Source organism: Morchella sextelata (genome assembly GCF_020137385.1).
Source record: "Morchella sextelata strain SCLS chromosome Unknown scls_4, whole genome shotgun sequence".
NCBI lineage: Eukaryota > Fungi > Ascomycota > Pezizomycetes > Pezizales > Morchellaceae > Morchella > Morchella sextelata.
This window is the reverse complement of record NW_025408619.1, coordinates 1,731,721-1,759,012: the sequence shown is the minus strand read 5'-3', so window position 1 is coordinate 1,759,012 and position 27,292 is coordinate 1,731,721. Positions and strand designations below refer to the sequence as shown.

The 27,292-nt window shown below is 47.3% G+C and overlaps 10 protein-coding genes across 10 annotated transcripts; 8 read left to right on the top strand and 2 right to left on the bottom strand.

Moving 5' to 3' along the window:
* Positions 1-502: 502 nt before the first annotated feature.
* H6S33_010364 (uncharacterized protein) lies at positions 503-1,097 on the bottom strand (the record flags this gene model as incomplete). The annotated part of the gene is made up of 3 exons (XM_044841741.1): positions 503-577; positions 716-1,027; positions 1,089-1,097. 3 exons carry the CDS (start codon positions 1,095-1,097, stop codon positions 503-505), a joined length of 396 nt encoding a protein of 131 aa, XP_044697507.1.
* A 2,210-nt stretch (positions 1,098-3,307) lies between these two features.
* On the top strand, positions 3,308-4,425 carry H6S33_010363 (uncharacterized protein; the record flags this gene model as incomplete). The annotated part of the gene is made up of 2 exons (XM_044841740.1): positions 3,308-3,517; positions 3,625-4,425. 2 exons carry the CDS (start codon positions 3,308-3,310, stop codon positions 4,423-4,425), a joined length of 1,011 nt encoding a protein of 336 aa, XP_044697506.1.
* A 592-nt stretch (positions 4,426-5,017) lies between these two features.
* On the bottom strand, positions 5,018-6,353 carry H6S33_010362 (uncharacterized protein; the record flags this gene model as incomplete). The annotated part of the gene is made up of 2 exons (XM_044841739.1): positions 5,018-5,944; positions 6,009-6,353. The coding sequence occupies 2 exons, from the start codon at positions 6,351-6,353 to the stop codon at positions 5,018-5,020; spliced, it is 1,272 nt and encodes a 423-aa protein (XP_044697505.1).
* Positions 6,354-8,838: 2,485 nt separating this feature from the next.
* H6S33_010361 (uncharacterized protein) lies at positions 8,839-9,516 on the top strand (the record flags this gene model as incomplete). The annotated part of the gene is made up of 4 exons (XM_044841738.1): positions 8,839-8,929; positions 8,992-9,249; positions 9,314-9,378; positions 9,460-9,516. The coding sequence occupies 4 exons, from the start codon at positions 8,839-8,841 to the stop codon at positions 9,514-9,516; spliced, it is 471 nt and encodes a 156-aa protein (XP_044697504.1).
* Positions 9,517-11,638: 2,122 nt separating this feature from the next.
* On the top strand, positions 11,639-12,737 carry H6S33_010360 (uncharacterized protein; the record flags this gene model as incomplete). Its single annotated transcript, XM_044841737.1, has 3 exons — positions 11,639-11,665; positions 12,039-12,391; positions 12,458-12,737. 3 exons carry the CDS (start codon positions 11,639-11,641, stop codon positions 12,735-12,737), a joined length of 660 nt encoding a protein of 219 aa, XP_044697503.1.
* Positions 12,738-16,040: 3,303 nt separating this feature from the next.
* On the top strand, positions 16,041-16,553 carry H6S33_010359 (uncharacterized protein; the record flags this gene model as incomplete). The annotated part of the gene is made up of 2 exons (XM_044841736.1): positions 16,041-16,187; positions 16,263-16,553. The coding sequence occupies 2 exons, from the start codon at positions 16,041-16,043 to the stop codon at positions 16,551-16,553; spliced, it is 438 nt and encodes a 145-aa protein (XP_044697502.1).
* A 162-nt stretch (positions 16,554-16,715) lies between these two features.
* Positions 16,716-18,054, top strand: H6S33_010358 (uncharacterized protein; the record flags this gene model as incomplete). The annotated part of the gene is made up of 5 exons (XM_044841734.1): positions 16,716-17,076; positions 17,128-17,209; positions 17,273-17,417; positions 17,464-17,946; positions 18,016-18,054. The coding sequence occupies 5 exons, from the start codon at positions 16,716-16,718 to the stop codon at positions 18,052-18,054; spliced, it is 1,110 nt and encodes a 369-aa protein (XP_044697501.1).
* A 604-nt stretch (positions 18,055-18,658) lies between these two features.
* On the top strand, positions 18,659-19,861 carry H6S33_010357 (uncharacterized protein; the record flags this gene model as incomplete). Its single annotated transcript, XM_044841733.1, has 7 exons — positions 18,659-18,661; positions 18,729-18,758; positions 18,855-18,882; positions 18,947-18,984; positions 19,066-19,162; positions 19,762-19,792; positions 19,852-19,861. 7 exons carry the CDS (start codon positions 18,659-18,661, stop codon positions 19,859-19,861), a joined length of 237 nt encoding a protein of 78 aa, XP_044697500.1.
* Positions 19,862-20,448: 587 nt separating this feature from the next.
* H6S33_010356 (uncharacterized protein) lies at positions 20,449-21,451 on the top strand (the record flags this gene model as incomplete). Its single annotated transcript, XM_044841732.1, has 2 exons — positions 20,449-20,604; positions 20,660-21,451. 2 exons carry the CDS (start codon positions 20,449-20,451, stop codon positions 21,449-21,451), a joined length of 948 nt encoding a protein of 315 aa, XP_044697499.1.
* A 4,525-nt stretch (positions 21,452-25,976) lies between these two features.
* H6S33_010355 (uncharacterized protein) lies at positions 25,977-26,439 on the top strand (the record flags this gene model as incomplete). Its single annotated transcript, XM_044841731.1, has 2 exons — positions 25,977-26,078; positions 26,137-26,439. 2 exons carry the CDS (start codon positions 25,977-25,979, stop codon positions 26,437-26,439), a joined length of 405 nt encoding a protein of 134 aa, XP_044697498.1.
* Positions 26,440-27,292: the final 853 nt, after the last annotated feature.

Here is a 27,292-nt window from a genome sequence, read left to right as displayed (position 1 = left end):
ATGTGTGCAGTGTGAGGTAGGTGTCCCGTTGATTCGGTCGGCGGAGGACTATAGCTTGGCAGCTAGGCATTATTCTGGGAGTCGTCGGGGGGCGGGGTGCCAAGATTGTGCTACCAGCTGAGAGCTCAGGTGAGGGGAGTACAAGTAGGGGAACAAATGTCGAGCTGGGAAACAATGTCGTCGAGTAGAGATGATAAGTGACTCGATCGAAGGATATCCCTAGACTACACGTACGTACGCTACAGAATAATATACAATGCAATACCATAAAAGAAAAGAAAAGAAGAAGCCACAGCTACCAATACCAATACCATACCATTAAACGCCCGTTAAGTTGCACTTCATCGTTACGCATGGGGATACATGGTCCGGTTTGATTTGGCCTACTGTTCCCTTCCCTTCCCTTGGAGTCTCCCATTCATCTAATCATGACCGCCAATAAAACAAGAACAAAAAGACATAAAAGCACAAAACACAGAGAAGGAGAACTCGAAAGACCCTCTCAACTTAACCTCAAAACCAGCACCAGCAGCGTCGAGTATGCCGCAACACTAATCGCCGTCACCAACGCCACAACCTACATCCCATCATTAGCACTCTCTCCAAAAAGCCCAAAACCCTCCCAGAACCAGAACCAAAACCCTCCTCCCTCCCCTCTCCCCCCTCCCCCCTCCATCCCCCTCCCCACAACCCCAAAAGGAAAAGAAGCACCCACATTCCCACTAGTCCTAAACCTCTTCCCCCGCTCCCCCTCGCCGTCTCTAAAGAACTGCTTATTCCCGCTCCTGCGCCGCAGCATACTCGCGCCCAGGATAAACGCGCCAAAGACCGCAAACAGCGCGCCAATGCTGTAGAACTCCTGCGTGAAGATCTTCAGGATCACCAGCGCGAAGCTGAACTGCGACAGCGCCGTGCGCAGGTAGGCGCCCTCGAATGTGCGTTGTGCTGCTCGGATCTCGACCAGTTCGCCCGGGGTGAGGACGACGGAGGTGGCGCGGTGGGCGCGGAGGGTGAGGGGTGGGGAGCGCTGCGGGGGTTAGCTGTGGTGGGAAAGAGGAGGAGAAGAGGGGGGGGGGGGGGGGGCGTACTTTGAACATGGTGCCAGTGCTGGATAGCGGGCTTGTAGGTGCGGTAAGTAAGGGCCCTGGAGGTGCTGTGGGGTAGGTATGTAGAGTTGGTAGGAAGCTGTTAGCTTACTGTGGAGATGGAATGGATGGGGATGGGGGTGTCGCGTGGTAATAAGCTTTTTTGGGGAGGGAGGGTGCCAAGACGGTTATGGGCAGATCAGGGTCTAGTGACGTAGCTCTCTTCCCTGTTGATTCGCGGGGAGCGCTGGGCGTTGAGGCGCAAGCAAGTAAACTTGTGGGTTCGTCGCCGGTGGCCATGGGGCGAGTGGGTGGAGTAGCCAGTTGTAGGTACTCTGCCTGTTTGGGCTTTGGGTGCATGTGCTCGAGTAGGACGTAGCTGACCTTGTTACATAGCTCTCCTTGTAAGGATATGGAGTTAGCAACACTGTATAATAATAATAATAATTCATAGCCAGAGAGAACACTCAGCACTGCACAAGTAGAACAGATGCATGGTATATCTTCACGGTTAGAGCACTCTCTCTCCCCCTCTCATCAATTGAGTCATCCACATCACATTCAGCGTGACTTTCACTACTGGCCAAACATTCTGGTCTTTACGCATCTACTAGCTACGTAGAAAAGCTTAACCACGGCAGCAGGTCTAGCAAACCGGCATTGTCGGTCCCCATGCTGGATTCCAGGCTTTCCAGAGCGCCCATAAGAGGTACATGTACTCATGAACATACCTGCACCAAGCTTCTGATATCGACACGATAAAGCCTAAGCTGTGCTACAGACATGACATGCAACTTTAAGGTTCGCTCCCTTCCGCACGTGCAGCACACGACATCCCCGGTACGACCAAGTAAGCAAGGGAGGGTAAGACTGTCTTGCAAACTTTAAATACATATTGATGTGAGTAAACAATGGAGGTACATGGTGGGATAGTAAGCACAAAGGACAAAACTGTAGGTATCGTGGGACTGCAGCTGTGAGACAGTCGCTTGATATGATAATATAGATAGCGGGCTCGGTAGAGTGCGTTTCCCTCGACTCTATCAAGTCTACTCTGCAATTGCAAGCAGCACTTACAGGCTACACATGTCGAGTTCCTTTCTGCCTATTTGACAGCTTATGGGGGCCCCGACTGCCATGCCCGGTGGGTGACGATATCGTTGAGGTACTCTACGTGCCCCCCCCGGCCCTTGCTTCGTTCACCATGTCTTCCTTATCGCATACTCTAACCCCACCAAGCTCTCTCTCTCTCTCTCAACGATTCCATATCATATTCAACAACAGCAACTGAACGTCATCCGCCATCCCTGTAGACTCTCAATGCCGCCCGCCCAGCACACAAGACACGATCGCGGCCAGCACCAAACACCAACCCTGACCCTGAGAATCGTGCCTCGGCAAGCCTGGCTAGCATCTGATAAGCAAACAGTAACCCCGGGGTAGCTACTCGACCCGCTGTGTGTAGGGCATTAATTGGTTCCTTTGGTGACACGGTTGGGTCTTCTTTTTTTTTTCTGTTGAGACTTCGATCTTCCTTCGGAGCCGTAGAGTCCGGTTTTCCGAATTTTCCATGTCTGGTCTTGCAGCCGGTGTTAATGATGCTCCGCTGGAGGGGGGGGGGGGATTGGGGCTTTTTATGTTTATGTTGCATGTTGCTGTGGTGGTTTGTGGTGGTTGAGGTTGAAGTGATCGAAGCGAGGTGCGCAATCTACATAGGCCCGAACTAGGCTCTACTCTAACTAATGGATGGATCTGGGTATTAATAGGCGTCCAAATCCAGCGCATTAATTGTCGCTCATAACTCTCTATCCCCTTTTCGCTGCGTAGCGGGACAATTAGGCCACAATCCCTTTTTTTCTCTCTGATCTCTTTCTTTCATAAGGCTCCTCTTCCTCTTCTTTTCCATCAGTCTTCTCAATTGTCCTCATATCTACTTCTTCTCGAGGAGGACGTGACCGCTGCTGCAATATCTACGTACCTACAATTCACCCCCACAAAACCCCTGCGCCGGCCAGTTAGCTAGCCCCAGCCAGTCAGCCAGCCAGCCAGCCAGCCAGACCAACTAAACATTGCTTATTCCTCGGCCTTTCACGAGCAACGAAAAAGTCAGCCAAAATCCACATCTATCAGCTTTTGATCGATCACATTCCGGTCTTTTCTTCTTGGCGCATAGCCTCAGATTCGATATAGATATAAGCTTTGCCATTTCCCCCTTGGGCGCGATGACAATATCCAACACCTCCCAACCGCTGTTCGACGCCACGACCGCGTCCAACACCACCAGCACCACGCCCGAGACTCTCGCCATGGCCGCGCTCAGCAAGCTCCTACAGCTCACCCCGACGGGCCCGCCGGGCTGGGGCACAATGTTCAAGTTCTTCTTCGTGCTCATGGCGCTCATCAACATCAAGAACATCCCCCTGACGTGGCACGTGAGTTTTTCTTCCCTCCCCTCCCCCCCCCCCCCCCCCAATTCGCCCCATTCCCGCTTCAATTCATTCACACATGCGCTTTTGATACTAACACCCTCACCACCCAGTTCCGCTTCTACCGCTCCCTCTTCCACCACCTCCTCCGCCGCCGCTCCCTGCACCCCACCACCTCGCACCTCTTCTCCCCCATCTCCTCCACCTCCCGCTCCCCGCTCTACGAGTGCGACCTCAACCTGCACAAGTCCAACAGCACCTACTTCTCCGACCTCGACATCGCGCGCACGCACCTCATCTGCCACCTCATCAAGCGGTCCCTGCGCACGCGGCGCTCGCTCTACGTGGCCCTCGCCGGCGTCTCCTGCCTCTTCCGCCGCGAGATCAAGCCGTTCGAGAAGTACGAGATTGTCTCGCGCCTGCTCGGCTGGGACGGCAAGTGGGTGTGGGTCGTGAGCCACTTTGTCAGCATCAGGAAGGACAAGGACGGCAGCAGGAAGATCTTTGCGAGCGCGCTGTCAAAGTACGTCTTCAAGATGGGCCGCATCACCGTGAAGCCCGAGGAGATCTTCACCGAGTGCCAGCTGCTGCCGCCGCGGCCCGTCGAGGCGGCCGTATCAACAACATCGGGAGCACTAGTCGCGAATGGAAACGGAAGCGGAAACGGCGAGATCAAGAAGCTGGCGAACGGGGCCGCCGCGCACAAGAGCGAGAAGGAGGTGCTGGCGCAGCTGGACGCGGCGACGGCGACGGCCGAGACGCATCCGGACGCGTACTGGACGTGGGAGCGGATTGAGGCCGAGCGGGCGCGGGGGTGCGAGATTGCAAAGTCGATGCTGGGGCTTGACCAGCTGGAGGGCGAGATCCGGAGCGGGGATGAGGAGGGGCTGACGAAAGTTGGGAGGTTCTACTAGAAGCTATAACTGGACTTTTTTTATTGTTTTGATAGCTATAGATGCCCCCCCCAGTCCCCAGCTAGTACCGTCATATCAGTACTGTTGCTGAGGTTTGGAAAAAGGAAGGGGGGGGGGGGGGCTGTAATACCTTAGATGTGTTAGATAGACTACATGTGTTCTTGCTTGTTCGCTTTCTATCTTGGTAGATACATCCACAAATAAAATAAATTGTTAAATTCCAGTGTTGAGGGTTAGGGTTTTGTTCACCGCCGCCACCGCGCCGGGTGATGTGCAGTGATTTGGTTCGTGTCCCTTCGGGTCAATGATCGATATTGTAGCTCAGCCACTCGGAGTTGCAGTGGACTTGGCTGAAGACCTACATGTAGCCTAAAACTCACTCGCATCTGTACTCCTCGAAATCTCTTCTTATGCAAGAGTTATACACGGTCTACTTGCAAGTATTCGCTGGGCTGCATACAATTAATCATGTCATACAAGTATTAGTTTCACGGCTACCAAAAAAGAAAAAGCCTATCCGATCATTTCCAATCCTTTCATTTTTACAACAACCAAAAACTCACACCATATACAACAAATCCCGATCCTACATCTACAACACCACATCAAAGATCCTCTCCAGCATCCACCCACCAAACTTCCCATCCGTCCCCTCGGGACTCTTCACCACCTGCCTCACGCGGTTCCCATGCCCTCTATGCAGCCAGACCCCCACATCCCCCAACTTGACCGCCTCCGCCAGGTTCTCCTCAACCTTCTTGGGCCGCCGGTCAACCACACACATGCCCCTGGTCCACTGCCCCGCCGCCTCGATCCTGATGTCCCGTCCCTCGTGCACAACCCACCCCCCCTCCCCGCGTGCAAGCGCTGAGATGGCGTACCACACGCACAGCGGGTCGTGCATGCTGATGTCGACCGTGTCCCGCCTCCCGGCCTCGCCGGCGCTCTTGAGATAGATGTCTTTCATCTTCTGGAACGTTGCCGTCACAAAGATGTCGCACCACTGCGCCAGCGGGCTGCCCTTCTCCTTCAGGTCCGCCGTGGCGGCCCGCCAGGTTGCTTCGCTGAGGAGGTGGTGCATGGTGATGTCCAGGGGGAATATGCTAAGCTTCAGCGGCTTCTCGGGGGCCTCCTCGAGCGCGAAGCTGCTCCCTATTGGCAGCGTGCTGGCGGGGTTCGGCGAGGTGAGCGCATAGATGTGGGCGGCGGAGTATGGGCAGGCGTAGTGGTTGAACTCGGCGACGGGGGTGACGTTGCCCTCGTAGTCGATGGTGCCGCCCATTATCACGACCTCTTTGGCGCGCAGGAAGGTTGTGAGGTCGTGGGTTGCGGCGAGGGAGATGTTTGTGAGCGGCCCGACGGCGATGATGGTTATTGTGTCCGGCGGGTTGTCTGCTAGGATGCGGAGGATCTCAAGGTGGGCGGGTGTGGAGGAGGGTGTGAAGTTTGGGGGTGTAGGGGTGGCGGCCGTGGAGTCGAAGCTGTGCGACCACGTTTCGGAGGGGGTGAAATGAGGCGCCTGGAGAGGAGGTTAGTACAGGTCGGTAGATATTCTTGGTCTTGGGGAGCAAGAGCTTGATTACAGTAGTGTGGACACCGCCGAGGCCGTCAAGGCCGTGGAAGTAGTCTGCGGTGACTAATTGTTCCTCAAGGGGCCGATCTGCGCCTATAGCGACAATGGGCTTTGTTTTTTCGAGGGCCGAGAAGCCGGTGCGGAGGCCGCGGGAGCTGCGCCATTGTTTCTCGAGGTCGAGGACATGGAAGAGCGTGACTGTGTTGCGGAGACAGTTCTCGATGTTGATATTACCGAAGGTGAGGGAAATCAGAAGGAGCTCGAGTTCGTCGGGAGAGGCGGAGAGAGCGAGGAGAAGTGCGAGCATATCGTCCACTCCGGGATCGGTATCTATAATGATCTTTTGGGGCGCCATGATGATGGGTATTTACAATCGCGGTATGAAACTAAAAGTGTGTTGGACTGCTACTTCTCATGATATATATATTAGATCTGCTTGAATTAAGGGGGTATAGATTGGGATATATTAATACCTGACTAGAAAGCTCTATTATAGATATCGGTGTCGTGAAGAAGCTGTTGTCGGCGGTACTTCAAGCTGAGGCAGGTGCATATATAGATCTACAGCGGGGTACTAATCGATCATTTCCTTATCGATAACAGCCATTACTCCTTCCAAACTCGGACTAGTACTGTATCTACTGTATGATTTATGCAAGTCAGAAACTGTTGGTTCATTCTACTAGGTACAAGATTCAGATAGGATAAGGGACTGTGATAACTAGAACTCCGAGATCGAGGTCTTACATGCTTGAGCCGAACGTGCGTTTGCAATTGGTGATCATTATACGTATATACTCACGTAGATTTAATTCATTCGGTGGAGCAGATCGAATACTGTAGGAAAACCCACGGGCTATATGTAGCTAGCTAGTAGCGAGCACCACATTGGAACGACCAACGTCCCATTCCCTACAATTAGCCGTCTATTCGAGTGTAGTTTATGATAATTGCCCACGAATATAAGTTCTGATGTTGATATATGTCTATGCTTGTCCTACGTATCGCCATGTTATACCTAAGAGAATCAGGGGTCTTTAATAAGGCGGGGGGTTCCTTGCCTTTTATATGGGCCGGTTGATATAGAACAAGTTTTGGCCTGTTACATTGATAGGCAAGGTGAGAGAGGTAATCCTTTATCACTAGACGCCTGGATTTAAAGCATGCCTGGCGACCACGAGCCCGAGCCCGAGTACGAAGTTTTTCTCCCCTCGTATAGTTTCTGTGGAGTTTTAGCGCTTGCTCGGGCCCCCCAGGTATGTAAATTTGGCTCAATTTATCAGGTGGTAGTTGATAAACTAGTAAGACGTGGTTTATTGCAAAGAACGGGGTCTAGACGTTAACATGTATTTAAATAATCCACAATACAGATATCGTCTCACTGCTTGAATGGACATGTACACGCTCCTCCAACTGACCGAATCTCACCGCTGCCCTTTACCGACAGTAATGGCACTCACTAAAATGTATTGACTGTGACCGTACTGGTCAGATTGCCGTTAAATCATCTGAATCACATGTACATGTATGTACATTAGTTGTTCCTCCGACAGTATATGAACGAACACAGGAATACATGCACCGGCGGTAGAAATAGACTGTTTCAAACATGGAAATCAAGACATGTGCCCACGGCTAACGCCATACTCTAATAGCTAACTATAAATGACTTTGTCGTTTGGTAGAGTCGTTTAGTATAAGTGACTTCGTCAATTTACTATAAGTGGCGAAAGTCATTTAGTCTAAATGACAACGTCGTGTGTATGACCACCGTTAATAAATGACTTTGTCCTTTAGAGATATATACATATATTAATTAATTATTTATGCAATTAATGAATTAAACCAAAAAAAAAAAAAATTTCAATTTATTTTATTTCTAATGCTACTGCTGCTATTACCCCCGCTGCTGCTTCTGCTGCTTCCGCTGCTGCTACTGCTGCTGCTACTACCCCCGCTGCTACTGCTGCCTCTGCCTCTACCTATTAGTAATGGCTATACCAATCAGTGGGCTGAATATGACCTACTTTGATACCGGTGATGGTTATGGTGACTCCAAGAACTGAGCTACGTTAGCAGAAGGGGAGAACATAGGGAACAGGTGGGAAACGTAGGGAACAAGGGGGGAACGTAGGGGGACATGCAAGGAACAGATGGGAACAGTTGGGGAATGGAGGGGAATAGATGGGACACTGATCTAATAAGATGTACTTGATGGAAATTGGGGTGAAGGGGATGATGCTGAAGTCATTGGTGATGATCATCGTGGAGGTGTTGGTGGTGTTGAAGTGTTGGTGTTGAAGAAGAGGAAGGCCACCCGTGGTTGTTCTTTTATAGCAGGCAGGAGTCATTTAGTTGAATGGTCATTTAGCTGAACAGTGGTCTTTTTAGAAGTGATTTAGCTAAACGACGCAGTCACCTATGGTTGTCCACTAGAGATATGTATCCAGCTCCTGGAAGCGATGTCAAAAAAAATGATATCCATTCGAGTAGTGGTATTCCAATTTCCTGTAAGACAAATCAGCAAGTACATGTATCTCCGAATCCCCATATATCTCATATATCACCCCTGCATGCCCCTAGCGTAGATCTACGTAGTATATAATCGAGACGCATGCAGCTGCTTTATAGAGTATGTGTGTAGTTGACCCTCCCAGAAGCTAGGAAAGATATATAACACGATCGTGTGCCTGTTAGACATCGGTGGGAAAGAGAAATATATAGGCTACAAGTGCTCACAGAGTTTTCCATATACTTCACTCACTCACCCACCACTGATCACTACGAGATCGATCCTTCCGAAATCTCATCAAAAACAAGTAGAATTCTCCATCTCAAACATGCTTTTCTTCGGCCTCATCATCCCCACCCTTGCCGTCCCCATCAAGCATTGGTTTCACCTGATGTATACCCCAAAGGGACAAGTGGCCGGTCAGAGGCTCTGGAACCTTATTTAAACCTCACGGCCTTGCTTTTTTCTAATATATATGCAGACTTTACATCCACCGCCAATGTTACTGGGACTCCCTGCGGCAATGTCATCAGTAGCACTCCCAATGCCGGCAGCATAAACGGGGAATACATCGTGCGTCAAGCTCAGGCCATCTGTGGCAGCGCTCACCTCAACTACTGTAACAGAGTCGAGAAGAAAGTACTGGGTACCGTCAGCGGAGCTCTTCTAGCCGGCACCATCCCTGGCACTGATGATCTAGTCGTTCAATGTTTACCACTCGATATGCTTCTTCATGATGGTGTTGTTCTTCCGCTGTGGGAAATGAGCGGGGAATTCGAATGGTTGTGTTGACGATGCGATAGCTCAGATCCCGTTCAGGGAGGCGTGTGATGGAAAGGCAGCTTGCTGTCTGGGAGATATCAGTCAGGTACGGGTGACTTTTTATATAGGACTCCTTCTGATGCCTTGATAATTAGGCAGGGAATGGTAACTGATCTTTGAGGCTTAGAGTGGATATGTCAATCTTGGGTGTATCATGCTTAGTTTACTCGCTGAAGGACACTAAGGTCGTCCTGGGGATTGGGATATTATACTCGAAAAATACTGCTAGTTGGTGAGCATATATTAAATATATGGCAAGGAACACGCAAGCTGCAGGATCTCCTGGCCCTCCAGATTTCTATTGGCCCAAATATCCTAGTTCCTCAATTGATCAACTAGCAGCATTGGTCAAGTTCATGGGTCCAGGGGGTAAATGCATATGCGCATAACTATCGCGAAATCTGAGAAACTCACAAGGTTATTCTATTCTGTATACTTTGCGTTAATAAATGCCTCTGGTTGACTATATGTACCTACTTATCTTTTAAGATGTTACTTAGGCCCGTTTAACGTTATGAAGGTTTCAAAACTTCGTTTATAAGTAACAGCTCCGCTAGACGGGGATAGATGAAGCTTTTGAAAACGGAGACCGGGTCTGTTTTGGTCTGCCAAACACTACATGTAGTTGTGATTTTGGTTCTTAAGGTTGGCTTTGGGTGGGGGTATGGCATTGCGATGGCTGCAGCAGTGAAAACGGAGCATAGGTTCTACCCACTTTTCGAAAACCCTGTTTCAACGCTCTAACGCAGCTACAGAATTAGTTGGTTGACCGAACACAAGTTTCTTTTCGCAAAACGGGGCCCCGAACAAAAATGGAGCTATGCTGTTGCCATACAAATCTGCCTGCTATAATCTAAATACTGCCAACATGAGATATGGGAATATCCGGCGAATCTCGCATACAAGCCACATGAAAGAGTTGGCAGTTTTAACAGTTTTAACAGCGTAATGATACCCTTGCTGTTTCGTGGTGCAGCTCATATAGGGGGAAATGATCAAAAATACAAGAATCAAGTTGCTACGCACAAACAGCCCGGCCGCCTATGTATGCTCCTGGGCACATGCAGCCTGCAGTGTTGGTAACGACCGGGGGTCCTAAAAATTCAGCTTTGGGTCGGGTCATAACGATTTTATCGATGGGGCTGGGTCTTTGACCGGTCATTGCCTTTTACGGCCCATGGTGCTCGAACCGGTCCTAACATTGGCCGGTCGTTAGGGGTCGTGGGTCATTACCAACACTGCATATATGCAGGTATGAGAGGATTGATTATCTTAGAATAAAGCACATATATAGAGTAGTACACACATCATGGTGAGTAGCTTGCTGCTTGCTGCTCGTAGGGGCACGAGATTATATGTGTACATACGTGTGCATATATATGCTTTACAGGTTGTTTCCGGCTGAGGCCGGAGTACAGAGGATATGACCTGAACAGCGTGAAATTAGTGTCTGTCGATCACTTCACCAACCTAAAGATCAAATGCACAAGAAGCCCTAAACTACACTGTGTGCTCGACTGGCTCAAACAGACGTTCTAGAAACTATCAATAGTTTGGATTACTCAGAGTCGTCAAGCTACACGTGCACACAGAAACAAACAGAAAGAATAATTGAAAAAGACACATCTCAAAAAGAGGTTCTCAAACTTGGCCAATCGAAACCTTTAAAATACCCATTGCATATGTAAATACATATACTCAGTACTATATATTAGATATACATAAAACGCGCCATATGTAGCGTTATAATTATCTACACGAAATCTAGATTCCTATACCTAGAATCAATAAAACACTGATATATCTATTATAAAGGGGAAGGGGAAACAGTGTACACGGTGCCCCCGATCTTAAAGGTAGCATAAAGTCAATCGTCTAAGACTTCGCCACCACCACTGCAACGGATATCAAAAATCCGCAAAGAAAAAGTTAGATAATACATATAATGAAGAAGACTTTGTCTATACATACCGATTTTCTATCTATAAAGCCTTAGGGAATTCGGAAGTGTAAAGTGGAACAGTGCGTACTTTACGTACATACATATATTATCCCTTGGACGAATGAAACTCTCAAATTCGCAACTTCCCTCTTTCAGCTAATTCTAGTCCTATCCAGTAACTCATGCTGATTTTGATAGGCTGTATTATTATTACCGCACACAAAAAGCAAGAAGGTTACCTGACTAAGTGCGTGCACGGCCCAGGCTGCGAATTTGAGAGTTTCATCTGTCCAAGGGATACCTCCAAAGGTACCACTTGAGCCATGCATTACAGCAAAGAATCCCTCTGATTGGTCCAGGAGTCATGTTTGTTCCACAGCTTCCAAATGCCGTCATCTTTAAAACTATGTAGGCGCACAATATTACTGGGACGTCCACCTACATACATGTACCTAGAGTGTGGGTGCTCCAGGCTCGCGGACCCCTGTTCAGGCTCGCTCTCGGGATCTAAACATCGGGAATAAAGCTGCAGCTAATGGCTACCACCCAGCTCTTATTTTTGCAAACTTCATCGAACTCTAGCTATAGCCAAAATCCCCTTATCATCTGGGCTCGGTTCAAACTATCCTACTTTTTCTGAGCTCTGTTATTTACAGCCTGCACTGGCGCTTTGCGCTAGTGCAGAGCGAAGCAGACTTAGTGTCTGCAGCTAGTTCTTTAAATTTTTCAATCGAAATTTCACCATTTCATTCCCATTTTCCGAGTACGTTCTACCAGAACAATCTGAGGACGAACAACACCTTCCCGGACCTTTCGATCTACTCGAGCAAGCCCCCGATGACTTGTTTGAGCTATTCAACTCTCTATTGCAATTTAACCAACTCCTACCCTTCGACTCACCGTGTAACTTTGATATCCCCGAACCGGACCCTTTGATAGTAGCAGAGCCAGCTGCCATAGATCTTCCCGCGCCCGTAGTTGATGTTCAGCCTGAGAACCCCTCCGTAGAGGTCTCAGAACCGGCCGCTCTTGATCTTCCCGCGCCCGTAGTTGATGTTCACTCTGAGAAATCCTCTACGGAGGTCCTCTGCAGCGGGAAATGTAAAGGGAACTTACTGTAAGCTTCAACTTAGATCCACCATTAATTGCTTTATACAAACTCACGCTAATGTACTACGACCAGAGGCCCCCACAAATGCCAGCGCCTGCAGAGACGGCTCCACATCGCCTGCCTCAGCACCGGCAATTGTACGCATATCTCCAAGAGCAAAAACGACTTCAACCGCCACTGTCGGACAAAGCACGGGCTTAGGAAGGAGCTGCTTAATTGCACTGTGGCGGGGTGCGAAAAGGTTGGGGTAAAAGGATTCTCCCGCAGGGATAATTTATTACAACATTTGAGGAGGGTGCATGGAGAGGAGCTTCCTGTTATTCGGTACAGATTTGGGCCGGCTCCTGCTTGATACTTGGTTGGATACGAAGAGAGTTTTTCAATAGTTACTTATATTTCGGCTTGTCTTTCACCTTCTTTTTTTTTTTTTTTCACCCTTCAGCCCATGCAGACTCTATAGAGGAGCTGGCGGTTTCTTTCCATTTATCTGATCTACTAGTAAATTAAATGTACAGCTACAGTACCGTGACACAAGTCACCGTCTTGAAGCAAAACACACCAAAATTAGCAAAAATGAGCACCTTCTCGAACCTTCAATTCTTTATCAATTACTATAGAACTTTCAGTATAGGAACATACACTATAAAGGAAACTATATTCTGAGCTGTAGCTCTTTTCATCAAATATGTGGAGAGTTATGAGGCCTTGAATTTGCAAATTTTGGGATTTGGTCGAATTTTGCTAAGACCCTATACAAATTCGAGGTCTTGGCACATTTTCAGAGAACCGAACAAAATGCTATACCAACAATGCTACAATGTTTATTTTGAAATTAAGAGCCTCCAATGATTTTCCTAATAGTTAATTTGTATTCTATCAATTGGTATAAGTTATATTTTAAAATTGTGGGTGCCGGGGCTACCCGAAAAAGGCTGATTTCGCCGTTTTTTGGTGTGTTTTGGCGCAAGGACGGTGACTTATGTCCAACTAGAACTATACATATAAATGCATCTTGAGTGCAATTGGACCATTTTCCCTCCACCCTAACCCACAATAGCTAAAAGAAAAATTGCCATAACTGCAAGGTTGCATGCAATTAATGAATTAAACAAAAGAAAATAGCTAAAAAAAAAATGTTACTTTTCTAGGATACGAACCCTAATAAATCCATTTAATATGTAAGGAAAGGTATCACTTGATACATTTCCACACAGCTTCGTCAGTTAATGCATCTTTTAGTGCCTTTCCCTCGATATTTTGTATGGGAAATGTGTACTTTTATGCATTTACTTCGCTAGCTTGGAGTATATTTCTAATATTGCCTTAAGAAAATATAATCATTTTACCCACCATCGACCGAAGCTCCCCATTCCAAAAGCGAAGTTAGTCTAGTAGTATATACGGGCCGACAGGCTTCTCAGATAGCCACTACGCCCTAGAGGTCACCGCCCTTTTCAGTTCCCACCATTCTGGTTAGCGTCATGAACGCTCACTCGCCAAATGTATTGGCATTGGCCGGGGAACAAAAGAGAACTACGTACATGTATGTACGTACAACGAGGAGGGGTGATATCGAGTTACCTCTGCCTCCAGTCGTCTCTATATTTCTTGAGGCATTAGCTGACTATTGATAGTCGTAGAATATCAATCTACGATCATTCACAAGGGATGAGGTCAACCGAAACGAGTCGGCCCTCAATTCATTAATTGTATATATACGTATATATATAGAACGAGTCGACCCTCAGAATCTTGGGGCTACATATATTAGTACCTCGCGCGCGAGGTATATGACACCTTAATCTCATATACCTCCACTGGAAGAGATTCTTCAACTCCTGTCAGGCCCTCGGTTTCACCCAGGACCGAACAGGGGCGGAGAAAATGACTCAACGCAAAAAAGCCTCCTCCCCTTCAATACGAAGGAGAAATGGCAGGCTTGTGGGCGGGGGGTGACTTGGCATAAAAAGCCCCTCCTCTTCGTATGAAGAGGAGGCAAGGAAACCCCATAGTACATATAACCCGTTTGCCCGTTCCAGGCCTCGGTGTCACCTAAGGCCTGGAACGGGCAAACGAGTTAACGCAAAAAAAAGCCCCTCCCCTCTTGGTAAGAGGGGAGGGGCCGAATTGCGTTAATACCCCCTTCCTCTTCACACGGAAGAGGAGGGGGGGCAAACCGCACCCACACCGCGCGCCCCCCTCTTCACACAGAAGATAAGGGTGGCTGGGATATGTGTGCACCCGCCGCTTGAGGGCCCGGGAAAAGAATGGCAACCCTCCTCGAGATTTGGGGAAAAGGGGGGGGGGCGATTACAATCCCCCCCCTAAAGGAGGCGGGGGGGACAAACTATATAATCCTCCCTTCTCCAGGGAGGGGGGAAGGCACTGCCCCCCTCAGGTTCTCCTGAGAGGACCCAAGGGCCAAGGAGGCCAGTGGAGCCCCTGCCTGATAGGGAGCAGAGTGTTCTTAAGTTACGCTAGTTGTGGAAGAGAGAGTGTGAATGGGTTTCAATATAAACATCATATGCCAATTGCAAGGATTCAGTTAGGCTTCATCCTAGTAGTTTGAGCTAGAATTTCGCCGTTCCATACTTTTGCGTGCCCGGTGTTGACCTGTCGTGACGTGGTAGATCTAGCGCACTTGGGACTGTAAGAACCCCAAGAGATATATTGTCTGGCAATGAGATTTAGACCGTACTTGAAAATTTTCCTGGGGCATCTCTCTACGAGTACGAGTATAGGTTATCACGTAGAGCAATTCCAATTACTTGCTTGATATATTCCTTAAGTTGAAAAAAGACCTCTCAGTACTGTTAAGGCAAGCAAATCTATCCCGGATCTGATTTATTGATCGGCCGAACCATATATAGTTTGAATTGGAGTTCTTGTGATAGCGGTGATATGGAATATATACCTATCCTACGTATACGCACACAGTGAAATCGAGCATTAATACGTGTACCTATATGCTTAACCCCCCCTGACTTGCTGCAGTTTTTGCTGCCGTTTTTTCTAAAAACCAACCCTTACCGCATCAAGCTGGCCAGTTGTTTTTTCTCTCGGCAAATAGAGAGAGGGCTAGTTTTTACCACATGTACATTATGAGTAATATTGGATCTTCCCCCCTTGGTCTCACGAGCTTACAATAGGTATATGTATTTGATAAAAGGATAGTCTTCCTTTCTTGGAGATTGATATCTATCCAGGGAGTTCACAGGTGATATAAGATTACAGCTACCAATCTGCCACTAGTGTTTCTTCTTTGCCATAGAGCAACAAGTACATATATATTCGAAAAATTGTGGCCCAAATCACACGGTGCCAGTGATCTCCCTGTGTAAATTCCACATGTGATCGAGTGATCTTCCATGAACGAACCACTAATGGTGGCGCCAATTGCAGGGGACCATTCCCTGGCATCGGTATAGTAGTAAAACAATACCGGCACCTATCCTCAATTGGTATTTAGGCACACATCAGTACATGTAGCCAATCGTTAGTGGGATTACTATCTGTAGTTAGCAGACGGGCCTATCTCTAGGATCAATTAAGCCCATCAACGTTCCACAAGTAAACAAACCCTGCTAAGCGTCTCTCTTCTCACCTACAGTACCTCTCATCTCTAAGTAGCTCTCTACCTATCGTCACTACAAAAATGGCCACCATCCTCGAGTCTCCGTTCCCCGCTTCGACCAAGCAGTCGGCCTGCCTCATTGATGGCATTCACACCGACTGCAGCGTAGTCTCCTTTGCCGATAAGATCGTCATAACTCTGACGCAACAAGGCCGTCTTGCGCAATGGGTACATGCCTATCTACCTTTCTGCCCTATCTTCGTATCATGGTTTTTACGCGTGCTTACCTCCATATCTATCCAGTTCCATGTACCCCTCGACGGACACCATCCCGGTCTGCTCGAAGGCAAGTCACCCGACGACGAAGACGGGCTTCTCCCACTATCTCATTTGACGCCAACCACCCTCCTTGGCGGAACTGTCCCGGAGCGGGAGGCGCTTGGACAGACAATTGCCGTCCAGCTTGCATCTGTTTTGGCGATGCGCAGGAAGGAGGAGGGGCGGATGCTGGTTGTTGGGTTGGGGCTGCAGCAGAAGGAGCTGGACGGTGAGGCGTTTGTGAAGTTGGTGGAGCTGGTGGGAGACTGTTTGTAGCGCAGTAATCAATACACTTAATAATGAGAAGAAGGGATAGATGGCTACGGGTGATTGTTGAAGAACAGCGAGTGAGTGAGTGAGTTCTTGTGAAAATATAATCTCTCCCCGTAACACAAATGGCGGGGTGCGCGGGGTGACGGCGAGTTCCGTTGCTGTGCGATGACAACCGACGGGAGGTTCCTACACCTCCCCCGAACACCTCCTTCAACACTTCAATCAGCATATCTCCTCAACCTTTGGCTCTCCCTCTTATCAATTATACTCATCCGCATCCTCACCGCCGTCAAAACCAAAAGTCCCAGCTCCTCTGTCACAATGGCCGAAGTCACTACCACCACTACAATCTCCCTCGCAACCCAGTCCGCAGACCACATCAGGGCACAGCTTCCCCCCGCTCTCTCCAGCCCTCGTATCGGTATCATCTGTGGGTCCGGACTCGGCGGTCTCGCAGAGACGCTCCACAGCTCTCCTCAATTCGAAATCTCTTACACCAAGATTCCCAACTTCCCCCATTCCACCGGTCAGTCAGCCCGTTCTCTCTCCCAAACCCCTAGCTAACCCACCCCCGCAGTTGTCGGTCATGCCGGTAAATTCGTTTTTGGCCTCCTCGGCGAGAAGAAGACCCCCGTCGTGATGATGGTTGGCCGCGTACAGTAAGCACCTGCCCCCCCCCCCCCCCCCCAGGCGGTGAACAGGACTAACAATTGCACAAACAGCTTCTTCGAAGGACATTCGATCGAGAAAGTGACCTTCCCCACCCGCGTCATGAAGCTTCTTGGTATCAGCACCATCATTGTCACCAACGCCGCCGGCGGGCTCAACCAGTCCTACTCCGTCGGCGACATGATGATCATCAACGACGTAGTGACCCCTTCCCTCCAGGCTGTTCCCAAGCTAACCTTTCCAGCACATTAATCTTCCTGGTCTCTCTGGGGCGCATCCTCTCCGAGGACCCAATGAAGACGCCTGGGGCCCGCGCTTCCCCGCTCTTTCGGATGCATACGACCTCGAGCTGCGAAAGGTTGTGCACCAGAGCTATAAGAAGCTGCCGGGCACGACAGAGACCCGGAAGCTCCACGAGGGCGTGTATGTATTCGTGTCTGGACCGTCGTACGAGACCCGTGCGGAATGTAGGATGCTGAGAATGATGGGCGCGGATTGCGTGGGTATGAGTACGGTGCCTGAGATCATTGTGGCGCGGCACTGCGGGCTTCGGGTGCTGGCAATGAGTCTGGTGACGAATAAGTCGGTATTGGAGGAGGGACCAAGAGGTGATGCGGTCTTGGTCGAGGGGAAGGATGGTGGCGAGCTGAAGGGTGTAATGGAGATGGGAAAGGCAAACCATGAGGAGGTTTTGGAAACTGGGAGGGAGGCAGCGAAAGATATGCAGGTTTGTTTTCGCACTCTATTTTTGATGTGATTGGGGTGCATGCTAATGTGCGTGTTTGCGCGTGTTTAGGCGCTGATCAAGCAATTTGTGGACGATATCTCGGGATAGAGGTAAGTTTTGCCTGAAGCTTGGTTTATGCTTAGTTTAATTTTATCGTAGCGGTGAGTTGAGATATAGAGTCTCATCAGTAATGTTAGCTTAGTTATTAGCGTTCTTACGATAGATGAAGAGGTACTTGGAGTCCCAGGTCCTGCCAAATGATGGCAAGTTGGTGATACCTTTCCAACAACTGCGCATGATGACTGTCTGTTACCTCTGTCTTCGTGGGGTATGTGCTTGAATTTGACGATCGATCATAAATCCCCATTCCACTCATATCATGCCGCCGGCTATGAAAGTAGGCAATATTGATTGCCGGGAGGTAACATATATATTCTGAGAGGGCTTCTTGCTGAAAGACTTGATTGGTCGTAAAGTACAATGGTGATCCGTGACTAACTAGGACAGAAAGTGACTGTGCATGTGGGTGCAGAGAAAGAACGTCACAGATCAGAGCCCCCTCCAATACTTCCGCCACTGGACGCTGATGACCACCACTTCGACAACATCGATGGCCCTTTAGGCAAATACCATTATATTCAACTTAAAACATAATTTCTACTTTATGTGTGCTCCTACGGTCACTCCAGCTTTTTGTCAGTCTCTGAATGGAATGGCTAGTAATCTCTTCCTAGTTATCTAAGGTCTAGCTAGGCAATTCTTTTTAATATTTTTTCCACCAGAAACCTCTATATCTTGCGAGTAGGCATGAGGTAATTATTGCTAAACCAGACGCTCTCGGTGTGAAGTGCCCCCCCCCCCAATGACAATTCCTGCCACATAACAGGACGATAACTATTGGCAAGCAGTTAACCTCTCGAATTGTCGTACGATTAAGTATTTACATGTAGCCACGCCTTTCTCACTAATACTCTCGATGCTGTACTTGGCGGGCTCCTAGAAAACATACAACTAACTATCTACCCCTCTACCTCGACGGTGCGTATTGTTCTTAAATAACCCGTCGCATTCCAAAGGAACCAATCTAAACCGAGATATATTCCTGTCTACATTGGGTAGAAGAACATCGTCACCGCACCTCACTCGATATCCACCAGCGGGTCAACCTATCGGGGAGACTGGAGGTTTGCTTCCGCACTAAGTCTACAGACTATAGGTAGCCTGTACTGTCGTTCACGGGCTATTGGCGGACACTGGATTTTGACAAATTGAAGACAAAACTTGGCTTGGCTGTCTCTTTTTTGGCTTGTCCGTCAACACCCAGTGTCCGCCAATACCCCGTGAATGACAGTACAGTCGTCCGCCGATATAACGAACGTGCATATTCCAAAGTTTTCCGTTCGATACAGTAGATTATTCGGTATAGCAGGCAAGTTTCTATGTGAAATTTAGATTCGGATCACCGAAACCCGTTCGTTATAGCAAATTTGTGGCTTTTTTGGCATTCGTTATATCGGCGAACGACTGTACTTGGAGTCTATTCCACTGCAGATAAAGTTGAGGCGCCTCAGGCCAATTTACAATCTGACTGCGGGCCGTGCGGCTCCACCACAGCGATGCTTGACCACACGTGGCATTCGCGGACCTCCAGAACAAAATCCGGGTTTGCGCTCGGCACCTAAAGACGGCACTAGAGCGATTTTTCTGTTGGTTCAACTAAATTTCCGGTGGTTGGGGGTGCTCTTCTGCTCGTATAACAAGATGCGGATAAAGCAATCATAAGCATTCTCTAAAACGAACGCCCTAGAAGCTAAGGTAAAGAGAAGGCCGTGCACATTTCACTAGAGTACCAGCCCCAACAGTTCTGAAAGCCGTAGGAAAACCTCTTATCTGACAGTTTCCAAGGATTGCCTGAACATCTCCATCAAGGGAAACGTGATTCTCGGTCCGGGGACTAATTGAAACAACCCAAGAGCCAGTGGCCATGGGCCAATACATGTATATTTATGATCGCTAGTATCCACTTTCTATATATGCACGCTGCCTACCTAAGTGATTTTTAATATCGAGTGATATTTCATGACAATTGAGCGTTGGTGCATGCGCATACACACCCCCGCAACTCAAAGAAGCAAAGATCAACAAACTGCCTGTGGGTCCAACGCCATCCAACATCCAGCTGCACTCTTTACACAGGATATCATAAATAGGTATCTGCTCACATCATGATTTGTAACCTGAGGATGTTTTGGGAGTTTGCGGACATAAAGCAAATACGTATACGTCCGTGATCAGCAACCACAACTTCTCAGGGGGAGTCGAGACCGAGAGAATACCCCACATTGCTCGAGCTCAGACGAAGAATTGACTTCCTCGGTAGTCAATGGCGTGAGGTATATAAGGGTGCGTTCTCGCACCTTTAAGACGTTGTTCCTCACAACTCACTGGTATCCCAACATCCTCCATTGCCATCAGATCTTAATCCTCGAACGACACTCCAAAATGGCCTACACGTACATTCAAGAACCTGATTGCAAAGGCTCCCCCGAAAGGCGAGACGTAGAATTCAAAGCCTTTGACGGCCTCACTCTCCGCGGCTGGTTCTATCCTGCTTCTAGCAAACTTTCAAAGTCTCCTGCTATTGTCATTACTCATGGCGTACGTTTCCCTAAATCTCCCTAAACTCAAGCTGCATGGTCACTAACTTCTCTAGTGGGGTGCTGCTAAAGAAATGAACCTCGACGTTGTCGCCAGTTTATTCCAACAAGCCGGGCTTGCATCCCTTGTCTACGACCACCGTAACATCGGGTCAAGCGACAGCACACTCCGCGGGGAAATCAATCCTCATAAACAAGCTGAAGACTATCATGACGCCATCTCCTACCTGAGCTCACTGCCCGAAGTCGACGCCTCTAAGATCGCCATCTGGGGATTCTCACTTGCGGGTGGCCATTGTATAAAGGTTGCCGCTATCGACAAGCGTGTTAAGGCCGTTGTAACTATCGGACCGATGATATCAACCGTGAAGATTCTGAACCGCAATATGTTACGGAGTACGAGGGCTCAAGTGGATGCAATGCTTAGGGCGGATAGAGAGAATGTCATCGCTGGTGGTGAGGGTGCGACTATGATGATCACCAGTTCAGACCCTGCTATACCCTCGTTTGTTCCCACCGAAGACGCGCAGGAATTCTTGTTTGGGCTTCAGAAGACCAAGGCGCCGAAATGGGTGAATAAGTACACGGCCCAGAGTATGTTCCATTTGTTTAACTACAACCCGGAGGGTTATATCCAAGCGATCAGTCCCGCACCGTGGTTGCTCTTGCAGGCGGACAATGATAATCTTTGTGCACCGGATGTGGTGTTGTCGTTGTTTAACCAGGCAAGTGAGCCCAAAGAGTTGTCGATACACAAGGGAGGACACTTTACATTCTTTGAGAAGGGTGTATTTGAGGGTGCTATGGAGACAACGATTGAGTTCTTGAAGAGGAAGTTGGAGTTTTAGCTGGGATTCTTATATATGTATTTGAAAGGTACTGATAACGTGATTTATATATACTTTACTGCAATTTCAGATCATGTTCTGTCACTCGAAGCCTGTGCGAACAGGGATTTTCACTCACAACACGTGCGGCAATTTGAATATGATTCATCAGCAATACGTATATATCCGATACATGAAGGCAAGGATGGCATGGTAAAAAAAAAAAAAAAAAACGAAAAAGGAAGAAAACGCGCATGCCCAAGTGAAGCCTAATCCATTATCAGTGCTAAAACTGAAAAGAATTCGTTACGAATAAATCTATCTAGAGGGGCACGTATTATAAGGCAATCGTTCCTACTCATGAAGCACATGACATCTAGTCAACGATGCAGAAAAGCTTGTTTATTCATTAGACTACTTTTGGTTAAAGCCTTTGTTTCAACCAGCAAGCTAGTGCGTGGTAGAGCAAACTACATGTAGGTACATACATGTAAGGATATTGGCACAACCTCACCTTTCGTTCTCTTTCATCCTCTCCTCTTTCTGCACCTCTACCCCTCTCTCCTCCACCTCTATAACCTATCTTTCTATCACCCCATCTAGTATGATCTTGGGTCAACGCAGGCATCATTGATAAAGATTTCGAGGCATGTTTTTTATTGGCTATCGCCAACTATTAAACCTCGGCTTTTATGATCGCGAAAACTCCAACCCCACTCATGACGTCAACATAAACTGGACTGGGCTGGGTAAGAGGTTTTACACAGGGATAAGACAATCGAGAAAATGCAAATCAGTTTTATTCTCATGTCTCGCGCTATTGGCTGCGTAACTGGAACCAACTGAGCCCGAGGGCGGAGCAATCGCACGTTCCACCCAGTTAAAAACCTACAACTTCACATGCCTAGTCAACTCAAACTAGGTTCAGCAATTATAAAATTTTCTTAGCAGGAACACCTCAAGATCGAATTGACGATCTTAAATTTCACATTTACATCGGCCGTAGTATATCACAGTACATAAAGGACCATACCTACTCTGATCATATTTCTAAATATATGATGGACGGATCTAAAGAATTGCCCTATCTGAGGGGGCCATATAATATTTGATTCTAAAGTCATCCAGGACTCCAGGCAACTTATAAATCAAAATGTTTTTATGTGGGCTTACAAGAGAGGGCTGAAATTGATAGATATCTATATAGACGCACCCACGGTATTCCCAGTTTTCTGCCTTTTTAAGTCAGATTCGTGACAGTATCACTGGTAAAATACTTTTGGTCATCAACCCTAACCCTTGTCTCGGTGTCATTATCTCGGAAAATACTGCAATTCGTCCCAAGTACGTTTACTGTCTCACAAGAAGAACCGTCACAGACTCCCAATTTTGCAATATGCATCGTTGGATAGGATTCATAATATAAACAACCGCTATCGACAGAGCCCGAAGCCAGGAACTACAAAACATAAAGTTAGGCGTTTCCGCTCTTTTTTTTTTTTCTCTTTCTTTTTTTTGAAAGCCTTCTAAAAGAAAATAGAGGCAGCAGAGGAGCTTCTTATATACTTTTCCAAATCGATATAGTGTAACTACTATTCAGTCAAAGTTGACGCATTTCAAAGAGTCAGTATATCTTCAAAATCCTTGCAATTCTATGGAGCCGCAACCTCAGCTCGAAGTTCTGGGACCTCGACTCATTTTAAGACACACAATGAAGTTGAGTATCCCAAACCGTCACCAAATATCCAGCGGAATGGTCAGTGGAACAGCTCAACAGTCAGAAAAGTACGAGATTTGATGCGCATGAGAAGATTTTAAAGAAACGAGCTGAAGCGGTGGCAATAACAAGTATAAGAAGCTAGCGAGAGAGCCTTTACATCATTTTAATTAGCCTTGCAAAAAGAACAGAAAACACGACAGACAGCGGGGACTCTCCACTTCTTATCAAAATTATGAGTTATTAAACCATCATCATTAATGACACACCGAGATTCAACCTCTTGTACTTCCTAAGGCACAACGACATTCATTGTTGTAGCTCGTCTCTTTCAGAAATGAGTTCCTCAAGGGGAAGGTCCTGCAGCTGAAAAGTTTAGGTCAACCCCGCGAACACTTCGGGATCCGCCGCTGGATTCTTAGACAAGGAAAACAATCAGCCTTTCGAAAATTCGCAAGCCCCACAAACATTCCTCTCACTTACTACTGTCAATTATCTGAACGAGTCGAGTCAGAGAGTTAACATTGATCGTCGCGTCCCAAAACACAATCGCCCACGACTCATTATATCCATCACTAGGTTTAATTACGCAGTACCACTAGGACTAGGCGGCAGTCAACAGATACAGACGCTGAAGATAGAAATGGATCCGAGCCAATGGATTGTTTCTGATTGAATATCAGCTTCCGGTAGATCTAATCCACATGGGCGATTTTTCTAGAACTTTGCCAGATAGGCAAAACATAGCTGAAACCCCTCATTACCCCCCGTTTTCGCTTGTACCCATTCTTCTGCTTTCGTTAGGTGGATACTCCGAATATACGCAATATCTATCGATTCCAAAAGCAAAGAGTCTGATCCGCCGGAAACTCCTGGACAACGGTCTCAGACGTCTGTACGTATGTGCACACATACATACATACATACATACTTACTCGTAACTTCCTGACGTTTTTGAACGCGACTGATATTGCATACCATACAAAAATACGCCAAGACCCTGATTTTGGGTGTGTGCAATAGTGGCCCAGTCCAAAAACGCCAGGAAACTACGAGTACTTACCTGTCCGTGACTCACCTTTATGCTCATGGGATGAGTGACATCCTGCTAGTCAACCTGACGGCTTAGTTGACAGTATGGGGTATCTTATCACTCGATAACGACTTTTATGGCAAACGTTAAGTCCCGACTACGGTAAATTGGGCCGAATCCTAAGCTTGTTATCGATAAGATGTTCCAGATTAATAGATACTTTAGTATCTAGAGTTTTATAATGTTAATCATTCAGCCCTAGTGTCCCGCTAACCTGTGCTGCTATGATCTCAGCTACATCATAGCCACAAGTCTTGTGCGCACAAGGAATTATGGTCATGGCGGTGCTCATAACGGGGAAATAATGAAGTACGCACGCTGAAAATTTCTGTACTAATTTTTGAGGGCAGAATATATACCACAAGGTGAAACCTTATGGTTTTAACGCGTGTACTCATGACATTACCTTCACAGAGCCGCGCGCCATAAATCGGTGGTTGGGGCGCGAGCGCAAAAGGAGGCTCTTATGTTGAGTGCTGCCTACATGTATGCTTACTCCACTTCCTTATTCGATATTCCGGGAAAATGGAAGATCATCCATGCTGCAGCAATGCATATATGTGTATGTACCTGGACTTATTTGGTACCAGCCCATTTTGCGGCTCAAGCCCTTAGGGCTAGCAACAACATCATAGAATCTGTAGGTACCATGGCAGCTAGCACTCTCCCATTGCGCCCACCAAGCTCACCTCTAGCTAGCTCTGGGTTTGTACAATTTCTCATACACTGCCTACAACATATCGCTCACCTTAAACTTCTCGCAATAATGTACCCTGGTTTGTGCATACCAGAGGAATCCTTAGAACCAAATATGAGGCAGATAATATTTATCTAACTCTCTCTAGCTCTGTGCCTGCGTCTCACGTCCAAGCAGTACTACATATTTACACCTACAAGGGAAAGACATTGTCAACTGACACCGAACGAACTATTTCTGTGGCCATTCATTCGTCTCAACTACCGATACCTGTTTGCTAGACTCACCTCTTGATTGTTGTGTCTTTTTCTTTATATTAAGTTAGGTTAGTACTAGCCTATAGCATTCCTCCAACTGATTACGCTGTATATGACTCTTTACTGCAACAGGCCTCCAAGATACTATTTTCCTATAATGCGCACGTACCAGGGTTACAAAAGCTCTTCCCACAGGCCACCATTAGAACTCTTACACATCGGGTCTACATGAGGTCTACCTGAAGATCCGAAGTAACCCGCTCTATACCGCGCCAGCCATAATTTCGTGAATGAGTGACAGTCACTCTAGAGTCTTGGAAACGATGTATCGTGTCATGAGGCACTACGTACTGTGCGAATTTTTGCCATGGCTATGCTACTACCGCCAAAGGAGAGCTGTAGCTTGAATTGGAAACAGAAAGCGATTAAGCACAACAAAACCTTGTTCGTGGGACTTCGTCATGATCCTACGGTGTTTGTGAGCCTTGGACATAGTTTGAATTTTGGATGTTATGGACTCTTGCCTTGTCTGTTCTTTAGGGCTTGGTCAAAAATTTCTCTAATCATGCAGGATTTCCGAATACTGACTCTTTGCATGGCTATGCATCATTGACTGTCATATGGAACCTCAATTATCCTGGATTCTTCTATCTGAAGAATAATATATAAGACATGACCACTCGAAGGTGAAAGGGACATCATTCGAAACAGCCTTCAACATATATAACGCCTGCCTCATAACAACAGATATCTCTCTCCCAAACTTATCCAGGAATCCCATTATGTCTACCTTTACAATCGATCAAGAATCTTCAACCTCAAATATGATTCACATGCAATCCTCTGGAATGGCCAAAACGGCACCTCCAGCTCCGTGGTACTGTGTAAGTGGTATCCTATTCTTGAGTTTTATTTATGTATTCTAATATATCTTCTATAAAGCCTAATTGTGGTTTCGGGCCTCTCAACCCTTGCATTGATGTTGGTTGCCCGGACTGCGGGTTCATTCCTGGCAGAAATGGATCAAGAACCGAGCAATTCCACTGCTCAGATCAAACTGCACCAACCTCATTTGCTCCAGCGACTTTCACATCTACTCCAGTAGAAGTCCTAAGTGTGCCGCAAACCGATTCGAAATATTGGATGTCCTCAGAACTGGGGGCATCGAAACAGTACTCTGAGTCATTCCTCTACGACTCCCACGATGGGTCCGAGACTCTAAGAAACTTTCCATACTTCAACTAGAATCCAAAACGATGGTTCGCTTTGGAAATTATTTCGCATTGCTAGGCAAAGGGTGCTAAATCAATTGATTTACACACGATGCACGAGGAATAATTTTTTGCACACGGAGTTTTTGGCGCATATCACCGCTAGATTTTTCGGATTTTTCAGTTTAGAAGTGCAACGCTGGAGCTTTGAGGGGTTCAATTTGGGGTTTTCTTTTTTCTTTTGCTTTGTGGGGATGGAGAACCGCGACCTCTTTTTTTTGTTTTTGCTTTTGCTTTTTCAATTCACTTCTTTCCCTCCTATACACCTTTTTCCCGCTGTTAGGTTTATACTGCATGTACTCTCGCCTCAACTTTAATTTTATGGCGGCGCATGCTTATTGCTGTTTACTCCCCTTGTTTCTGCCAATTATTCGGGGGCTTCTTTGAGATAGATTTCGCGTTTTTTATTTTAGATTTCGTCTTTCAGTTTTCGTCATGTAGAGAGGAGTGTACTCCTTAGATTGTACGTTATGTTATGCAAGAAAATGGCAAATTATTTATCGCGCAATCTACCTGAAGTACGCACGTGTACTAGTTTGATCATGAGGTATGTAGGATCAAATTAGTTGATGAGTTGGGTTATATATATATAACTATACTGGTTGTATACAGTACTGTAATTGAAACTGTACGCTTCTGAAGATCTTTCTCCCGACCATGTAATGCATTAATGTAGGTGTGAACTTTCGTAGTTGCATATAATTGATTTACCCCACTCATATATCATTATCGTGTTTGCATGCGGAAAAAAGAATTAAAAAAAAGGAACGCAGGATCGATATCATGTTTGTCACGCGTGGCACCGTGGTCGTTAGAGATATGACGAG